Source organism: Fusarium odoratissimum, assembly GCF_000260195.1.
Source record: "Fusarium odoratissimum NRRL 54006 unplaced genomic scaffold supercont1.28, whole genome shotgun sequence".
NCBI lineage: Eukaryota > Fungi > Ascomycota > Sordariomycetes > Hypocreales > Nectriaceae > Fusarium > Fusarium odoratissimum.
Window position 1 is genome coordinate 1 of NW_022158712.1, and position 18619 is coordinate 18619.

At 33.1% G+C, this 18619-nt stretch overlaps 1 protein-coding gene across 1 annotated transcript; it reads right to left on the reverse strand.

The window, feature by feature from the left end:
• Window positions 1–15082: 15082 nt before the first annotated feature.
• On the reverse strand, window positions 15083–15442 carry FOIG_12639 (uncharacterized protein; the record flags this gene model as incomplete). Its single annotated transcript, XM_031213575.1, has 1 exon — window positions 15083–15442. The coding sequence occupies one exon, from the start codon at window positions 15440–15442 to the stop codon at window positions 15083–15085; it is 360 nt and encodes a 119-aa protein (XP_031056533.1).
• Between the last annotated feature and the right edge of the window lie 3177 nt (window positions 15443–18619).

Sequence of the window (18619 nt, forward strand, 5' to 3'; positions counted from 1 at the left end):
TGACCTGCCTGCAGTGCCTATCCGTAGCAATAGAATCTATCCCGCCCGAAGCGTTCCCCGTTCACCTGTATTCCCGAGCCTGACCCGTGACATAACTTAACTTTAATATAAGAATTATTAAAATTAAGAAATAACTCTTAGAAATTAACTTAAAAGGAGAATACTAATTTACTTAACTAATTAAAATAATTACTAAAATAATAAAAAAAATAAAACCCCTATTAAAAGAAGAATATAATTTCCTTTATAAATTTTATTTATATCCTCTATATAAATATTAAGATATTAAGAAAATACTAAAATGACTATAAGACTAAGGATATAAGTTTAGAAAAAAGGATATAAAAGATATTATTAAATAATATAACCTATACCTAAGAATAAAGGCTTAAAAATATAAACCTTATAGATAATTATAACTACTACTAATAGTATAATAACTTTAAGACTTAATTATAATAGACTTTATTATAAAGTTACCTTTATTAGAAGAACCCTTAATTAGAATCTTTTATAATAGTATTATAATTATAGTTAATTAACTTATAAAATTTTCCTACTATTTACCTTATAGAGAAGTAATAAATATAAAAGAACTTTATTATATTTTTTACTAATATATTATTAGTATATATAGGTTACTTATAGAAATCCTTTTAGATAGAGGACTTATATTTATAGTAATATTTTAGTAATTACTTATAGTATAACTTAGATTAAATTATTAACTTATAATAGTATTTTAATTATAAGTTAATAAATAAACTAAATAAATAAACTAAGTATTTAAATAATACCTAAGGTATTATATTAATTATAAATAAAATAATTAGGTTAAGAAGCTGCTAATAGCCTAACTTACTTATAATACTATATATAATAAAAATATAAAGCTTATATTAACTTATATTAACTTTAGATTTATATTAAATATATATTATAATATATAATAAGAAAAGTTAATTAATCCAGCTGCTATACTTAAAAGTAATAACCTTAAAAATCTATATAAAGAAATAAAGATAAAACTTAAATTTATTAGAAAATATATAAAAAACTACTATAACTTAAAACAGTTAAAAGGATTAACCTTTTTAGAGGGAGATATGATTTACCTAGCTATAAAAAATATTAAAATAAACCAATTAACTTATAAACTAGATTATAAATTTATTAGACCCTATAAAATACTATAGAAAATCTTAGAAAATAACTATAAACTAGACTTATTACTAAAAGTTAGGCTTTATTTAGTCTTTTATATTTTATTACTTAAATTAGTAGTAAATATAATATAAGTTAAAATAGATAATAAACCTTAAGAAATTACAGGGTTAGAAGTTTATAAAGTAAAAGCTATTAGAGATATATATAAAATTAATAGTTAAAGAGAGTATTTAATAAAATAGAAAGATTACCTAGAAAATAAAAATACTTAGGAATTACTAAAATACCTTATTAATGCCTAATAACTCCTAAAGAATTTCTATTAATAATAGAAGGGTTAGAAAAAGGAATATCTATAAAAATAGAATTCTAGTTAATTATATTTATAATATTATAGGACTAAGCCTTAGATACTATAAATAACTCTGCTTAATTAATAGAGAAGCTACCTTGCTCCTCTAGAGATTATATCTTATAAGAAAATAACTTATTACCTTGTTCCTTGAGATAATGCTTTATCTTATAAATATAAGCTAAGCAAGCTATAGCCTCCTTAGCTTTTTGCTTATCCTCTTTTAATTTTTTATACTCTCTTATATTTTTTAAAATTATAAATATTAGCAGTTAATTAGAAAATATAAAAAATATTAACTTATAAAAAGTTATAATATTAGAATTATTATAAATAACCTTAGTATTTATATAGTTCTTATAATAATTTAATTTTTTATTTTTAGCCTTATAGAGAAGATTATAGCAGAAGTATTAGAAGTATAATATAATATAGTTATTAAAGTTATAAATATACTATATAAGAGTATTAAACTTAGAAGTTTTTATATATTTTTTCTTAGAAACTTAACCTAATATAATAATTAGTAAGATATATAAATAAAATAAAATAAGTTTAAGTTAATATTTATAATTTAAATTAATAAAATAAAAGATAAGTATAGCCTTAGAGATAAGACCTAAAGGAGGGGAAAGATTATATTATAACCCTTATAGTTATATTATATATATCTTATAAATTTCCCTACTTCTAAGTACTAATTATAATAGGACTAAGATATTCCTTTTTAGTCTTTAATCTTAATTAATAACCTAAGGATTAAAATATTATAATAATAGTTTTAAACTAATTAATTATATACTTAGTTTAGAAGATAAGTATTACTAAGTACTAGTAACCTATTAAGTATATAAATATATTTATTTAGTATTAGAACTTAGCTTATTAGCTATTAATAAAACTTCTTTATATTAATTAAGCCTAATATATATTAAATTTACTATTAAGAGATATAATACTTTAATAAGCTTAGTATTACGCCTTATGTAATCTACTAATAATAAACCTAGTATGGCTTAGTTTATTTATAGTTAGAAACTAATTATTATAGGCTGCTATAACTCCTAAGGATATGGGTTTACTTAACCTATAACTGCGAAATATCTGTAATATCTATTATCTTTATAAGAAAGAGCTTAATACTATTACTAATAAGGAGTAATAGTATAACTACTTAGTAGAGCTAAATATATATAAGTAATACTAAAATATTATTAAGACTGCTAAGGTCTAGTAATTATATGCCAAGAACAGCTTCCCTATTGTCCATAGCTAGGTATTTAACCTCTATAATGGCCTACTAATAGATCTTAAAATTAACTTCCCTGCCATACTTAAGGACATCCAGAAGGTATATAATATTACTAAGGAGTAATTAAGACTATTAAGAGTAGGTTATATATGGTTTATGAGCTATAGTAGTGATTTATTAGCTTAGTAGGGATATGGATTATTATTACTTTAGGTATAGTTTAATACTGGCAGGTAGGCATCCCTTAAGGTTGTTTATAAAAAGAGCCCTAATATTAAGTTAAACGGAGTTATTATAATAAGTTATTAATATACTATATATAGTCTAGATATTAGCCTTTATTATTATAAACTGCATTATAAGTATCCTTATTCCTTAGAGGAAGTAAATATTAATATATAATATACTTTATATTAAAATAATAAATAAGGATAGAAGTTTAATCTAGATATAAATATATTTAGCTTATTATATTAGCAGGGCTAGTAATATATTATCCAGAAGTTTAGGAATTAGAGAGGATAATACCAGTGAAATATTAGAATAACAAGTAGGATAAGTATATATAACCAAGGTGGCCATTTAGTAAGACCTAAGTTAGACTTAAGTTAAATTAACTAGTTATTAGTTAAAATTAGAAAGTGACTTAAGTTAGACTAGTAACTAGCTAGTTATAACTAACTGGTTAATCTGATTAGTTAGTCTGACTTAAGTCTGACTAAATGGCCACCCTGTGTATAGCTAAATATACCACTCTTAGTCTATGTTAGGGATTTAGCTATCTAAGAAGAAACTTTATATGGCCCTGTAGGGATTATTTAGCTGCACTCTGTGGTAATAAATTACATCGTTACTGTTTTTAGAAATATTATTATACCGAGAATAGCCGAGCTGCGTAATAATTAATATAGGAGGAATAAAGGGCTTGTAGTTAGCAACAAAACTAGCGTTGGATGACCTCTACTTATTTTGCGCTTATATTCTTCTTAAGGATACCCGGCGTCTCTGATAAGGCGTAGCATGATTCAGGGTTGGGACCGGCGGGCCGCTATATGGGATATGTGGGGCGGTGGGCAGCGCCGATAAGTGAGACAGAGGAATAGCTGAGGTACTAATGCTAGACTGACGTTTGATCTACTGAGTCTATTAATATAAATATTTCTCGGCTTGTCCAGAACCTGTTTACTTGGTTAATTTATATGCATTAAGTAGTACATTTAAGCAAAGGCATTAAGTTATATACATTAAGTCAGAGGCAGAATCAGAAATAACTTTAAGATGAGTAACCAGGAGACTAGGCCACCTTGCCCCCCTTTTACCCTCGAAATGGCATAAGTTAAGGTCAAAGCTGCGCAAGATGGATAGAACAGCTAGTAAGTTAAGGCTATAGGATGCGAATAGTCCCTCGCTTATACTGGGTATAGAGATCCTGCAAAGGTTAAATTGGCATATATGCCTAACTCTATTTAGCATAATCGTAACTACTTCCTTCAGGGCCGTAATGCGATCTAAGAATTCCTGACAAAGAAGTAGAAAAAGGAGTCTAACTATAAGCTCTGAAAAGAGCTCTTTGTATTTACTAATAATAAGGCAAGTTTATGAGGTGCAGTGACTGCAGTTGTCTACCTGTTGGCATGTAATATGAAGAGAATCCTATTTTAATAAGTCTCTATAGATTGCGGTGTAGTTCTGGTATGAATGGACTAATGCAGCTGGGCAATGGTGGAGGACCTATGGACTTAAGGACTGGACTTTCGCAGATAATGGACTAATGCGAAAGAGGCAGATGAGTAGCAATGATGTAAAGATTACCGAGGGAGAGCGTTAGTTCGTTGATGGCATCGATGTTAACACCGTTAATATTACAGAGAAGCATTAGTAAATGCGGCAAACGTGCAAATAGTATGATAAGTTCGTCGAATTTCAGATTTTCTAATTTGTATATGCGCATTATTCCTTTTTATCTCTACCGATTTTAATTCAAGATTAGCATATAGATATTTTCAAGGTTGCTTATAATAGGAAAAGGGTATATGCTATTATAATATAAACTATCTCTGGCCGAGTCTGTCTGAACCGGATGTCGAATAATACCAAAAATAGAGACGCAGAGGTGGGGTTTTTTTTTTTCCTCCGACTAGCTAGGGGGGGTTTACCCCACAAGGGGCTTGCAATCATATCAGCACTATGCGGCCTTGCAGGTGACCCAAGTACCAAGCTGTTGGTGGCCCAATGATTAGAATTGTATATGTTCTTCGTTGCCTGGCGACAAATCGTAGTCAATTTGGAACAATTCGAGTGTCAGAGTTCCACCTAGGATCGCTTGCTTATTAGCCCAATGCCATCGATGGTTAGCTTATTCGCACTCGCAGGCACTGCTTCGCCGTTGCACATAGTAAGTCAAGTTTTTAATGCAAATAAAACTCGCTAATTCTGCGCAAGTTGATGGTCAGCAGTTATCATCATTGATCTTTAGCGTAAGAGATGCCGACATATCAGGATCATATCCGAATAACATTCCGCCTATATAAATAGTTGCCCTAAGCCAAAATGATCGGAACTTGCCGAGCGCCGTTTGATTAGACATTCATTGTAAATAGCAGTCTTTATTAAATGTTCGGATGATTGTGAGCGAGATGGTCCGTCCTGGCTTGAGGTAGGTGGGAAGCATAGAATAGTGTAAGAAAGAGTTAAACGTATTCATATTAAAGAATAAGGGGGTGGTATAGCAGATATGTGTATCCTAGTATGATTCGAAGTAAGATCTCTAGTGCAAAAGAAATCCGGAACGGGCATAGTCTTGCTTAGGATGTATAATTACCAGGCCCTGTTTGGCGCACCAAGCTCCTGTTCTTATCCGGCGAGTAGCACCGACAGAGGACCCCATGTATGCGATCGTGGGGAAAATAGTAGCTGAACGCAGGCCCGATGAGTTTAAAGCTGGAACTCCATTCTAAGCCGTTGTAATGAGAGGTGCGATGGCCTAAGGCTTTCCAACAGAGGGGATCTGTCGCATCTGATCTAATCCCCGCGGGCGGTTTCATTCGTTGTCCCTATCGCAAGTCTGATAGTACTAAGGCCCGGAAAGCCCGCCTAGCGATGTATACCCTGAGCCTGCCTAACTTCTATAATTTTATTAATTCCTTTAACCGGAAGGATTATTCTTCTGCAGAGCTTAATATTAATATAAGTTAGTATTATAACTTACTTAAATAGTCTCTATACTCTTCCCTACCTATTTCTATTACTACCTTAAGCTATGGCTATACTATGGCTATGGCTAAAAGATAAGGGTTTATTATTATCCTAGCTAATTACCTCTGCTTCTTAGGTATAAGCTCTTTTGGTGGCGAAATTAATACTTTAATTATAAATATAGTTATTATATAGGGGCTCTACTGATTTTTATATTATAACTATTAACTTTTTATTATAAATATAGTTAAAACTAATATTAAGTTATATATTACTTCTTATTCTAACTTTAGACTTTATATATACTCTTAGAGATATCTATATATAGCTGCCTAAGGCTATAGAGACTATATAGTTATTAAGTTTATAACTTTTAGATAAGGGCCCTTAGGAGGGTCTTAAAGCTGCCCTTATGCAATAGCTATCAAGAACCGCCATAGAGACCCCTTGCGATAAAAGAAATACCTTCTAATCTGCCTAGCGAAATATTTAGATACGGACCGCTTGCTTATTATTAGCTACGGAAAGACTATAAAGAAGCAGTCCTATGTTAATACCAAAGATATCTATAAAGTACCTTTTGCAATTCTATATTATTACTAGCGCGATAATGACCTCCACTTAGAAGATAGTTTATACTAAATACTTATCTCTGAATTATAGCAGCAGAATATTGCCTAACTCCGGATTCAATTACAGGGACACAGCATATTCCAGCGAGGGGTCGAATTAATTCATGTTAAGGATCCTGCCTTTAAGGGCGGCGGCAATAGAAGCACCTCCAAGGACCATCAAAGGCCTGTAAGGCCTTCCGCGTTATCTAAACCAGCCTTTATCTTAGCTCCTTTTCCTACCCTATATAGGACATTTATCTGAATTTCTTAAGTGCTACCCATGCGATAATCTCGGTCAGCGCTATATCCGGTAATGCAGAGGTATATGATTATTCTTATCTAATAAGGAATACTCCCTGACCTAGATTATCAATATCCGATGACGCTGCATTACAGGGGAATACCCTCCAGCCGACAATATAGTCACACTGCATATAATAATGATCAGGGAAGGCCGAGTTGGTTCGCGGTTTATAGCATTTTATTTTTCTTGGTCGCTGTCGGGTATTGGTTATCCAAGGAATGAGGACTCTAAAAGAGCCTACGTTGAGTGTCTCTGAACGACGTGCAGGTATGACGGTGGCAACGATCATAGAACAGCGAGCCAAGGCCTCTTGTCTTCAGAAGAGTCAACAGCACGAACTCAGACTGAATCTATGGCAGAGCGGCAACGTATGAACAAAAACGGACAATAATACTCTAGATGTTCCACAGAGACGAGGACGGGAGCTTACCAGCGTGCAGTTGCGCGACTCAAGATTATGGCATACAGCCAAGCTTAGTGCGATACTAGGCTACGCCACGAGAGCTGGCACCAGCACGAGCTTAGGAGTACGCCACGACACGCACATGGTGATCAAAACGGGCCGCGCTATCCTACCAGGGGACTTCTCCTGCCAGAATCAGAGTCGCAGGTACGCTTAGCATTATACATCAGGGTATACCTATAAGGAATTAACCGCTTAAGGTTAGGGTTATTTATATTATATGCTTTCTGGAGTATCAGGGGTATAGGCTTTATCTAAGGGTGATAATAATGGCGATAGGAAGGTATATATTAGGACTATAAGCACCTTACAGCGGTTTTAATTTAGTACTAATCTGCCCTTATTAAGCAACTTAACCGCCTATATACTATTATTCTTATCCTTAAGCTTATAAGTAAACCGCTAATAATTTAATTTAAGGCAGAATAAATAAAAAACAGGGTTTTCTAATAATAGTATAACTTTTATACTTTAGCTAACCCGGCTTACTTATTAACTACAGTAGGTTCTAAATAACTATTAGTTTAAGCGTTGGTATGACTAAGCCGGATAAAATGTATTATACTATAATAGGAAATGTAACGCTTAATAGACAAACTCTACTATTCTATAACAGGAAATATAACACTTGATTAAGAGTCTAATTTTTATAATATTAGATAATATGCTATGACTATAATATTAATTGAAAATAAATAAAACCTGGCTTAGAGTGCTATTTTAAGCCCTAAAGAAGAGATAGTAGTTTTATTTACCCTAAAAGTATATTAGTAGCTTTAAATACTATATTGAATTTGCCTACTAAAAGATATTAATGTCTTAAATAGGCACAATTATAAGTAAACTATATATAGCATATTATATATAAAATAGTTTTCTAATAGTGCTAGTTTTATAAATCTATGTTTATTGGCGAAGACTGTTTCCTCGAGGAGCTAAAGTAGAAAGTACTTTTATTATTAATCGCTGGTGTTAAAAGACCAATAAATATAATAAAGAGTCTTAACTACCACCTTATACTCTCCTCTCTTTGGATATATGCAAGCCTAGCTGCTTATCTCTTTAGGCAGATAAGTGTTTATATTAATAGTACTAGAGCTAATAACCTAGGAATAATCCTATAATTAATCCTTAAAGTGTATTAGATATACTAAAATCTTCTTATATAGTATAAAGACTTTATTAAATTTGCTGCTAAGTTATAGCCTAACCGGCATAGTTTTAAACTTTGTGAGCTCCTTGGGGTATCTTTTGCCATCTAAATCATGCTAAATCGGATAAATATAGTATTATAGCCTTGTGTAGTAGCAGCTAGAATGTTTAAAAAGGAGGCATAAGTATTTGCAGATTGAATTATTATGCTCTGCTATAAGGCAATAGAAGAATCCTTACTTATATCTAATATGCTCTTAGCTAAGAAGATTATTATTACAAATGCAATAAAAGAGAGTAAAGATGATTGGATATGGGCTGTTTCAGGAGAAATATATAGTACTTATCAAAGGATTTAATATATACCTTAAGCTTTAAAATCAATTGACTAATCAATTTAATCAATTCGATTAATCGATTCGATTTAATCATCGATTAGGCAGACCATATATAAATCGGTGAGGTGCAGGGTAGGCTGCCCTGGATTCTGCCTCTGTGTGGATTGCAACACGTCGCATATCCCACAAAGCATCCCTGGCAGGCGCGACTGGTGGAGAGATGCTGCTGTTAAGTGCTTTCTAAGGAGGCAGGCGCCCACCACCTTCCTTTTTAGGATTCCGCAGCTTCATTGCCCTGTTACGTGAGGCTCTGTCTGATCTATTTAATCGATCGATATTGACCGACTGAGAGGGCCGCTCGATCGATATCGACCAATTGAGGGTGACGATTAATATAAATCGATCGATTAGGGCTTGGAATCGATCTATATAATCGATTTTAAAGCCTGGTATACCTGCAACTATCTTCGAAAAGTGGTATATTGCTCTAGGCAGGCGGGATATGGACTAGTAGATAGCTACATAATCAAGTATAATCATAAGCCTAATAAAGAATAACCTGCTTTATATTTAAAAATATCCTACCCCTTTTGCAAAGTGTTTCAGGGAAAACATATTTGCAGATATATGCGCTTAGGTTGCGGCCATCGTAGTGGGGCGTTGTACCTCGCGTTGCAGGGGACGATAGCGGAGATTATGGTTAAGGCATATCTATGAAAGTATATATGAATTTAAGGGAAACTTAGGATAGAGGCTGAAATGCTAATTAGTAGGTTAGGCCGGCGGGGTTTCCTGATTAAGGAAGTAAAGGGTCCTAATATTATCTTTCCCTTGCTTAGCTGAGAAGAATAGAAAAAAGAAATAAAAGGCTAAATATAATAAGAAGTAGAAGAAGTAGAAGCAGGGGAAGGGAAGAAGAAAAGGAGAAAGGTAAAAAGAACACAACAGCAGATCACACCTGTATAAAATATGTCACTATTAGATATTAGTCTTTCCTGTAGGGCTAAATTGGAAGAGAGTGGATAGCTGCTATAGGTTTGCCGAGTTAATGCCATACTATGTCCTGCCTTTCTCTAATAATAGATAATATTATCCTATGCAGTAGTGAGATATTATATAATATAAGTATATCCATCTAATATAGCAAGCTGTTTAATTAATAGTAACCCTTTATAATATAACCATTACCCTAATGGTTATTTTCTTACTTCTGCGGTTACTATAATAGTATATGCTAATTAGCACCCTGGCCTATAATATAACCTTTTATATAGTAGGCCAGATTAGCTACTAATAGTATAGCTATAATATAGATATCTACTCTCTTAATATAAAGGAAGTATAATATTAACTTAGGTGGATTATTACTTTGATATTCTAATTTATGTAATAGTATAACTAATAAGAAAATATGCATAGATATTAAAGCTTACTTAATAGGTCCCTTTTGGCTTATATTTATTAATAAATACGCTAGGCTTAATATAAAATAGATTATATAATGCATCTTTGTTCAGTATTAGTATAGTAGACTTATAGGCGTGATTAGGTGGCTTGTCCTGATACTATTAAAGCGGGAGGCCGACCGGAGCAGGAGGCCGGCCAAAGCGGTGCAGGTTACTACTTACCCTATCCTCTCCTAGCTACGTAATACACTGGTTTCCAAATTTATATACCATAATGAGTTTCACAATAAATCGGATAGGAGACAGGCAGACAGGGCATTGCAATATCTGATATAAGACGATCAGGAAAACGTCACCGATCCAGATTACTAATCAGAAGATGCATCTGTTATAGACTCTGATTTATAATTGAATTATTCGGATACCTAAAATCCAGCAGAAATCGACTACTATCGTTAGAGTCGTTTAATTAACTAATTACTTATAGTTCTTTATATATTACTTATGTGGCATAAGGCCTTAGAATGCTAAATACCTACGAGAAACGACATAGTCTGACTTGTCAATAACGCACTCTTATAACAGCAGAAGTCTATCAGAAACAGTCATAGAAGACCCAAAAGACGCCCAGGCAAACATAGTTGTCGGTATTGCTCCAGATGGCGACCTTATTCTACTAGTTGGGCTGGAAGAGACAAAACTCCATGTCCATTCTATATTATTAATAGCAGCCTCGAAAACCTTCTCTGTCTTACTTAGGCCAGACTTGAAGGAAGGTAATAATCTGCGCGATTATAATAGACCTGCCGAGATAGTACTGCCTAAAGATAACGCTTCTGCACTGAAAATTATCTGTTCTATTATTTACCATCAGAATAGTAAAGTATCTTAAACCCTCGGTGCAAATAATATTCTCGCAGTTACCATCGCCGCAGATAAGTATAATTGCGTTAATACCTTAAGATTTGCAAGTAAAAGTTGGCTTCGGCACACTAAAGGCAATGCTGGCAATCTAATGCTTCTCACTGCCGCGGCATACCTCTTCGGGCATACGCAAGCATTCAAGGAGATTACAAGAGCGTTAATACTTGACTATGATGGTCCTTATCTTGCTCTTTCCTTGGAAAAAATTAAATCTGTTATGACGTTAAAGGTCTTATGTAAGTAGCCTAATAACGCTTTGGATATATAACTGACGGGTAAATGAACAGGTCTACTGGAAGAGCAGAGAGGGTTTACAAGGCTAGAAATAGCAGAAATCCTCCTAGAAGAAGTGAATGATTCGACTGGACTGTGTATTCACAAACGCGGATGGACAAGCATACATGCATATGCATATATCAAACTGTTAGAAAGAAAGGATCTCTGGCCAAAAAGCCTATCCCATACCTCAATCTCCAAGGTACTAGAGTCAGCAGAGAGAATGCCTGACCCAATCCCTGAGGAATTAAGTACTAAATGTACCTACGCTTACAAGCATGACGTGCCACAATACAGGAAAGAGCGTAGCTGGCGTTTGGATACCTTTTATGAGAGCATTGGGCTTTGCTTATACTGTATTTGCTTTGGTGGTATTAGTTCTAATTGTAGCAAGGCTTCACACAGGTGTTAAGACTAGTTATTGGATATATACTATTGTGTTTAGCTGAGTTTGCAAACCTTACTGTACCAGAAACCGCTTGTAATTTACCAAATTACAAACCTTTCGTGTTTCAAGGACCAGGCAAGATCTTACAAGTTCCACGAGGTGTATTCCATCAAGCAGAATAAATCTATTTATCCAATCAGTAATTAAATAAACCTTACATATCCAGTGTCGACTAGCCTCTATTAGTTGAAACTCTTTCTACATTATAATTCCAGCTCTAGATTCAATCCAGTAGGCAAATTCGACTTAGGGTTCAAAGCCACCAGCACACTTTTCGGCCAAATAAACTACGATCTATTCTTTAGGGCCCGAATTAGCATTCCAAGCCAAGTTTTCCTCAATTTCACTTAACGTTGCAGTTATGGCATCTCATGTAATATTGCGAAGATTGGAGAGCTAAGGCCAAGAGACGAGGTGCATAATATTCGGCTGACTGAACACTATCTCTGGATTATATACGACTATGCCTAATAGTGATGGGGCTAGACATTGGGATCGTACCAGCACAGCTATATATTCTTTGGCTCGTAAGGTAGTGCTTTGTGCTATTGAGACTAAAAGACTAGGCAGAACATATATGCTAGGTGTGGTACTGTCAATCAGGGTGATTCATTGATAGTATGCCAGTTATGGACGAATGATAGGTAGGCGGATCAGAGAGCCAATTAACACTTTTAGGATATCTTATCGTCCAAGATCATAGAACGAGGCTCGTACCTTGGACAACATGAATCGCCTTCATATGCTGCTCTCCTCTTAGAGAAGATATAGGATAAAGATACAGATGCTCAACGTTGAGTGGTAGCTTGGGACTGATTGTCTCAACACATTTTCCTTTAATTTTTGTGATGTTGACTTGAATCCGTGGAGGGGTAATGGATTCAGATCACTATTTTCATTGGCGTGGATTTATTTTGCATGGGTTTCCCATTGGATTCAGACCTAGTTCTGTTGTGCATACTTGACTTGGGTTCACCTGTTTCGCGTTATCGCGCTTCTTACCTAATACGCCTATAAGTTTATGATTGGTTGGGATGAAAAAGAACTCTACCCCTGTCGCTTAAAGTAACCCTACCCCTTGGAGGGTGGAGCAATTAAAGGAACTCTACTAGAGTTCCTATTGTTATTGACTACTAGGACCAAGTAGAGGGTAGGACTCTAAGTTACCTCCTGGGCCCGCATCTGCCCCTTGTTCACTACCGCCACCACGCCTACCCTATAACCAACCTCATCGGCTATGGAGGCCAACCTACAAACCTGGCACACGAGAAAGCAGTGTGCAAAGAAAAGAACGTAGGGATAAATTGCACTGCATGGCTCAGAATGCACGGCTCAGAATGCACGTTTGAGCTGTCATAGTGATTGTCATAGTGACTTGGTGACTGGTAGTAAAATCTGAATCACGATGGTGCTTTGATCACTAATGAGACCAGTTAGTAAGTAGTATGATATACCCCCCTATAGCACTTTATGCGAAAGGACGTGTCGTGTTCTGGGATAAACCCCTGTTCTAATCAGTACTATTATTCCCGTATATAGAACAATATTAAATCAACTCTACACCCTTGCAATAACCAACCCTACTAGGTTTAAAGTGGGTCAATAAAATCAACTCTACTAGAGTTGATTTTAGACTGTAGCACTAGGGCACATATAATATTTGTTTTATAGGTCTTCTGCTTAACGCAATGCCTATCGATCTAAAGCATGCTAAGACCCTTTGCCCGCATAAAAGAAAATACATGGTTAAAAACGCTGTCCCGAACCAGCGATGGGAACAATTAGGGCTTATATCCTCTAGTTTGAAACTTATATTTTCCCTTCACTGGGCTTTCCTGTTCAGAGTTGCCCCAGGTGCAAGACAGAGCGACATAGTCTTATTCCTCAAAGGCATTAATCTTGCGGCATATTAGCATAGGTCCGTCACTAGAGTTCTCAAGTCTAAGACACTCTAATTCTTAGATAAATAATAAATATTTCCGCTGGGGCTGTTTATTTTAACTAATATTAAGGAGAAGCGATGTAATTGACTTGCCATAGTTTGTGACAATGTTGTATAGAGAGATATTAGAGTTGTTATTCATTGTATTAGGAAATTAAAGTTTAAAGGGACCTATAAGTAAGGTCAATAACAAATGCTTAAGATATGTTCTATTGTCTATCATCTGAAGCATTTGAGCTAAGGCACCAGCGACGTAGGTATCATTGCTGCCTGATTCGAGATCAGCTTTATTTACCCTGCACCAGGTTTTCTAGGCTCGATTAGTGAATGTGAGACTTGCTTGTTAGACATTGGGCAAGAAGCTCTGCTAGTTGTAAGATATTGATGATAGAATATAGGAGAGAAAGTAAGATAGAAGGCGCGAATCAAGATTAAAATGGATTTGGTATTGCTAGTTATTTAATTACGCCTTGGACTATAGTTCTATCTACTTTTTATATGCTTGTCCGTTATGGCTGATTTTCAGCAGATTTTATTTGTCATTTTCTAGTCGACGCTCGAATTTGACCAAGACATTTACGATCCTGCCAACCCTGCCCCTATTTGTACAGCTGATATCTGGGGATATGAAGACTGGAATCATATCAAGCCGGAGCTAACTGAATCTCGCAGAAATATCTTTATTTAGCCTCAGCCAGAATACTCTTTTAGAATAACTTTGACCCCAGACTTCATACTATGCAGCCCTATTTTCCGGTCATCTAAACCTCATCAATGATCTCCAGTACAGAATTGCCTGCAAGGAGTTCCTTAGAACCTCTAAATTTGAGCAGAAGCTATACGTAATCCATTCTGTGTATAGCCAGATCTTAACGTGGAATCGAGGCCAAGTCATAAATGCAAAAGTCAAGCCTACCCTGCCGCTCGTGACTTTAGCAAATTTAATTCTACTCCTAGTCAAAAATCAAGTCCACCCCTTGTAATGTGAAGCAAAATAAATCAATTCTAGTAGAGTTGAATTTGGTATATAGGACTAGGCCAATGCAATCAAGCTCGACAAGTTTTTCTAACGAGAGTTGGCTGTAAAGCCTTTTGTAAGTAGGATACTCGTGGTCTAGTATCGTTTTTAACCAGTTGACACAGAATCACTAGCTGGAAAGGAGAATGCAGATGAGCCAGAGCCCAATTCGTTTCTATAGGGATGGCACGGGACATTGGGACAGAAAACGCGAGGCGTTGTGAGTTGCAGCTAAACGTCGATAGACAAAAACGCGCCCCGTTTTAAGTCCAAAAATGGGGGTAGAAATCTAAAGGCTCTGATTGGTCCAAAAGACGAAACGCGCCACGTTTTTCGCAAGAATACTTGAGGAGGAGGGTGGTTGAGCGGTAGTCCAGGTTGCTTGTGTTGTGGTTCACGTTCGCGCACTAATCTGAGATGATTTTGAACTTCCTCGCCCCCAATGGGTCGCTGCTGGCTCCCATTACGCTTAACGATCCAGTATTGTCGACCTGGGCCACTTGCCCATGTTTGTAGGTAAACATAGTGGAAAAGAGAATCAAGATCTTTGAAGGATCGCGTTTCACCAAAATGTAGACATTTTCCTTGCATTTGTTGGTCGGAGAAATGTCGTTTAATTAGCTGAAAGCTGGCAGTACGGAAGTTACACCCCCTGTCGCAGTGGAAACCATCGTGAGTGCGTAAGTGTGGATGCTTAATGATTCCGTCTTTCCGAGGCTGAATGAGGTTGGGGCTGAGCAGACCTGGGATAGATCTTAAGATCTTTGTAAGTCCTTTTCTTGCATCTTCTGGAATATAATGCTTTTCGCGAAGATAGGTTATAACGTGGGAGCCGGTAATCGAGAGGGCAGATTAGCACTCTTCTCTATAGCAGATAACTGTATGTGTATCGTAGTTAATAAAAAGTTGAAGATTTGTTAAGACTTCTATGGCCGCGTTTTGTAGCACCACGATGAGTTAAATAACAGAAGCGGTAAGCTCGACGTGCTCGAAGTGGACATGAAGACTTGAAAAAGAAAGACTACCTTGCTTTGTTGACTTCCGGCCATTGAACCCCTGACAGGGGGCAGAAGCGGTAGTGGTGTTCGAAAACTAACCAGCGTGCGCGGATAAAAAGGATGTAAATTTCATGAAAGTAATAATGACAGGGAGCTCGCGCATGGACAGAAAGTGTATAATTTAGTAAATTACAAGCAGTCCTTGGTACAGTAGGCTGTCGACGCAAACAATAGTTGTCAGGCTGTCGACGCAAATAATAGTTATCAGGGATATAATTAGTATAAGCTAGTATACCCTAAGATTAGTAATAAAGGTTATAAAAGTTAATATTATAATATAATTAATAAGTATATATTATTAGATAAGTATATATTATATTTTTCCCTCTTATATTTAACTTTTTATTTAATTAGATAATTCTTAATAATTAAAAATAATATAACCTTTAGATAAAACTAAAACCCTTCTTATACTTTAGGCCCTTTAAAATAATCTAAAACTTAATATCTAATATATTATAAAAGACTATAAGATCTCTAAGTATATATTATATTACTACTATAATAGTATTTAATTATAATATAATTAGATCCTAAAGTTATAAAAATTATTTAATTTAAAGAAATAAATAATAATTTAATTTATCCTTAACTTAGATTCCTAAAGATTTCCCTTATAATTATATTTTATAAAAGAAATAACTACTTCTCTGCTTATTAACTATAATATATAACCTATTAATAAGTACTAGGCTTATAACTTTATAAGGTAATAACTAAAGCTAAAAATATATTTATTTTATAAATATAATTATTAGAGAGCTAAATATAAATATCTAATTATTATTTATAATTAATTTAGGCTTATATAAAATATAATTATAAAGTATAATATCTAATTAGATAATATCTAGAACTTTAATAAGACTAGCTTTATAATAGGCCTTATTATAGCCAGAATAGCTATTATAAGTTTAAAAATATAAGAAAGGCTAAAATTAATATAATTTAAAAACCAGGAATAAATTATTATAATCTAGGCAATTAATATAAAAGGTTAATTAATTATATTATTTATTATAGGTATAGGCTAATATTACCTTATAAATTAATACTAAGAATATAACCTCTTAGGCAATTAAGTTATTATAATAAGCTAAAATAGGTAAATAAATAATAAGCTTAGTCTTAAGTAGTTAAAGCACTTTAATTAGTTTATAATTAATTAATTAACTAATCCCTATTATCTCCTAATCTTTAATAATTATAAAAGCTATTACTTAGCTAATTTTAAGAGATATTATAAGAAGAATAAGATTATTATATTTTATATACCTACTTATATATCTTATTTACTTTAGCCTCTTAATATTAGGTGCTTTAGGCTACTAAAATAAGCTTATAGTTAAGAAATAAAGCATCTAATTAAATACTTTATAACTTATATTTCTAAGACTAAGTTTTTTTCTGCCTTTTATATTATATTTAAAGGTAACTTTATAAAAAGTAATATCTAGGGGGGTTTTAAAGGAGCTAGGCTTACTTCTTTTAACTTAGAAATTATAATCTTAAAGCTTAATATATAACTATAGACCTTAATGCCTCCTAGGGAGGCTACTTAACTATTAATACTATAGGCTTTAAAGACCCTAAAAATAGTAATTAAGGCCTAATCTTAGTTTAAATACCTTAAAAGGCAAATCAGAAGGTATTATAATAGCTCCCTAAAGTTTATTATTAAAGCTTTTAAGTTAGCTACTAAGGTAATAAAGGTAGTTATATATAAGGTTATCTTATTAAGGGCTAAGCTTTATAATCTTTAAGATATAAATAAGATACTAAGTTAATATTATAAGGTAAAAAGGACTAAATTATAAAAAGGAGGAATTATAATTATATAAGAAATATTATAAGTAATTAATTAGATAGATATTAATATATAAGTAGTAATTAAATTATTAAGAAGTAGTAGTTAAGAAAGGTTAAAGTAACTAGGTAGTTAATGCTATAGTATATATAATAAGGGCAGGTATAATATAAGAACTTATTAGGTAGTTCTTAAGTTATTTAAGAAGGAATTTAATAAGTAAAAGCCAGCCTTTTTAAACTATAGCTTAAGCTTTTAAGCTATAGGTTAAAAAGGTTAAGGAAGGTATAATATATACTTATTTATAATATATACTTATTAACTATATTATAGAAATATAACTTATTATAAACTTAATTTTAGGTCTTCCTAATAGGCCTAAAGTATAAGATTTATATAAGCCTTAATAGTAAATTATAATATATTATTTAATTAAGAATTAATTAATTAGATAGTATTAATATAAAATAAGGGACTTTTATACTACTTATTTATTTATATTACTTACTTATTATATATATTATCTAATTAGATAATATTTAAAACTTTAATAAGATTAACTTTATAATAGGCCTTATTATAATTAAAATAGCTATTATAGGATTAAAAATATAAAAAAGGCTAAAATTAATATAGCCTAGAAACTAAGAATAAATTACTATAATTTAAGTAATTAATATAAAAGTTTAATTAATTATATTATTTATTATTAATATAGGCTAATATTATCTTATAAATTAATATTAAAAATATAACTTCTTAAGTAATTAGGTTATTATAATAAGTTAAAATAAATAAATAAACAATAAGCTAAGTCTTAAGTAGCTAAAGTACTTTAATTAGTTTATAAAAAACTAATTAATTAATTATTATAATCTCCTAATTCTTAATAATTATAAAAGC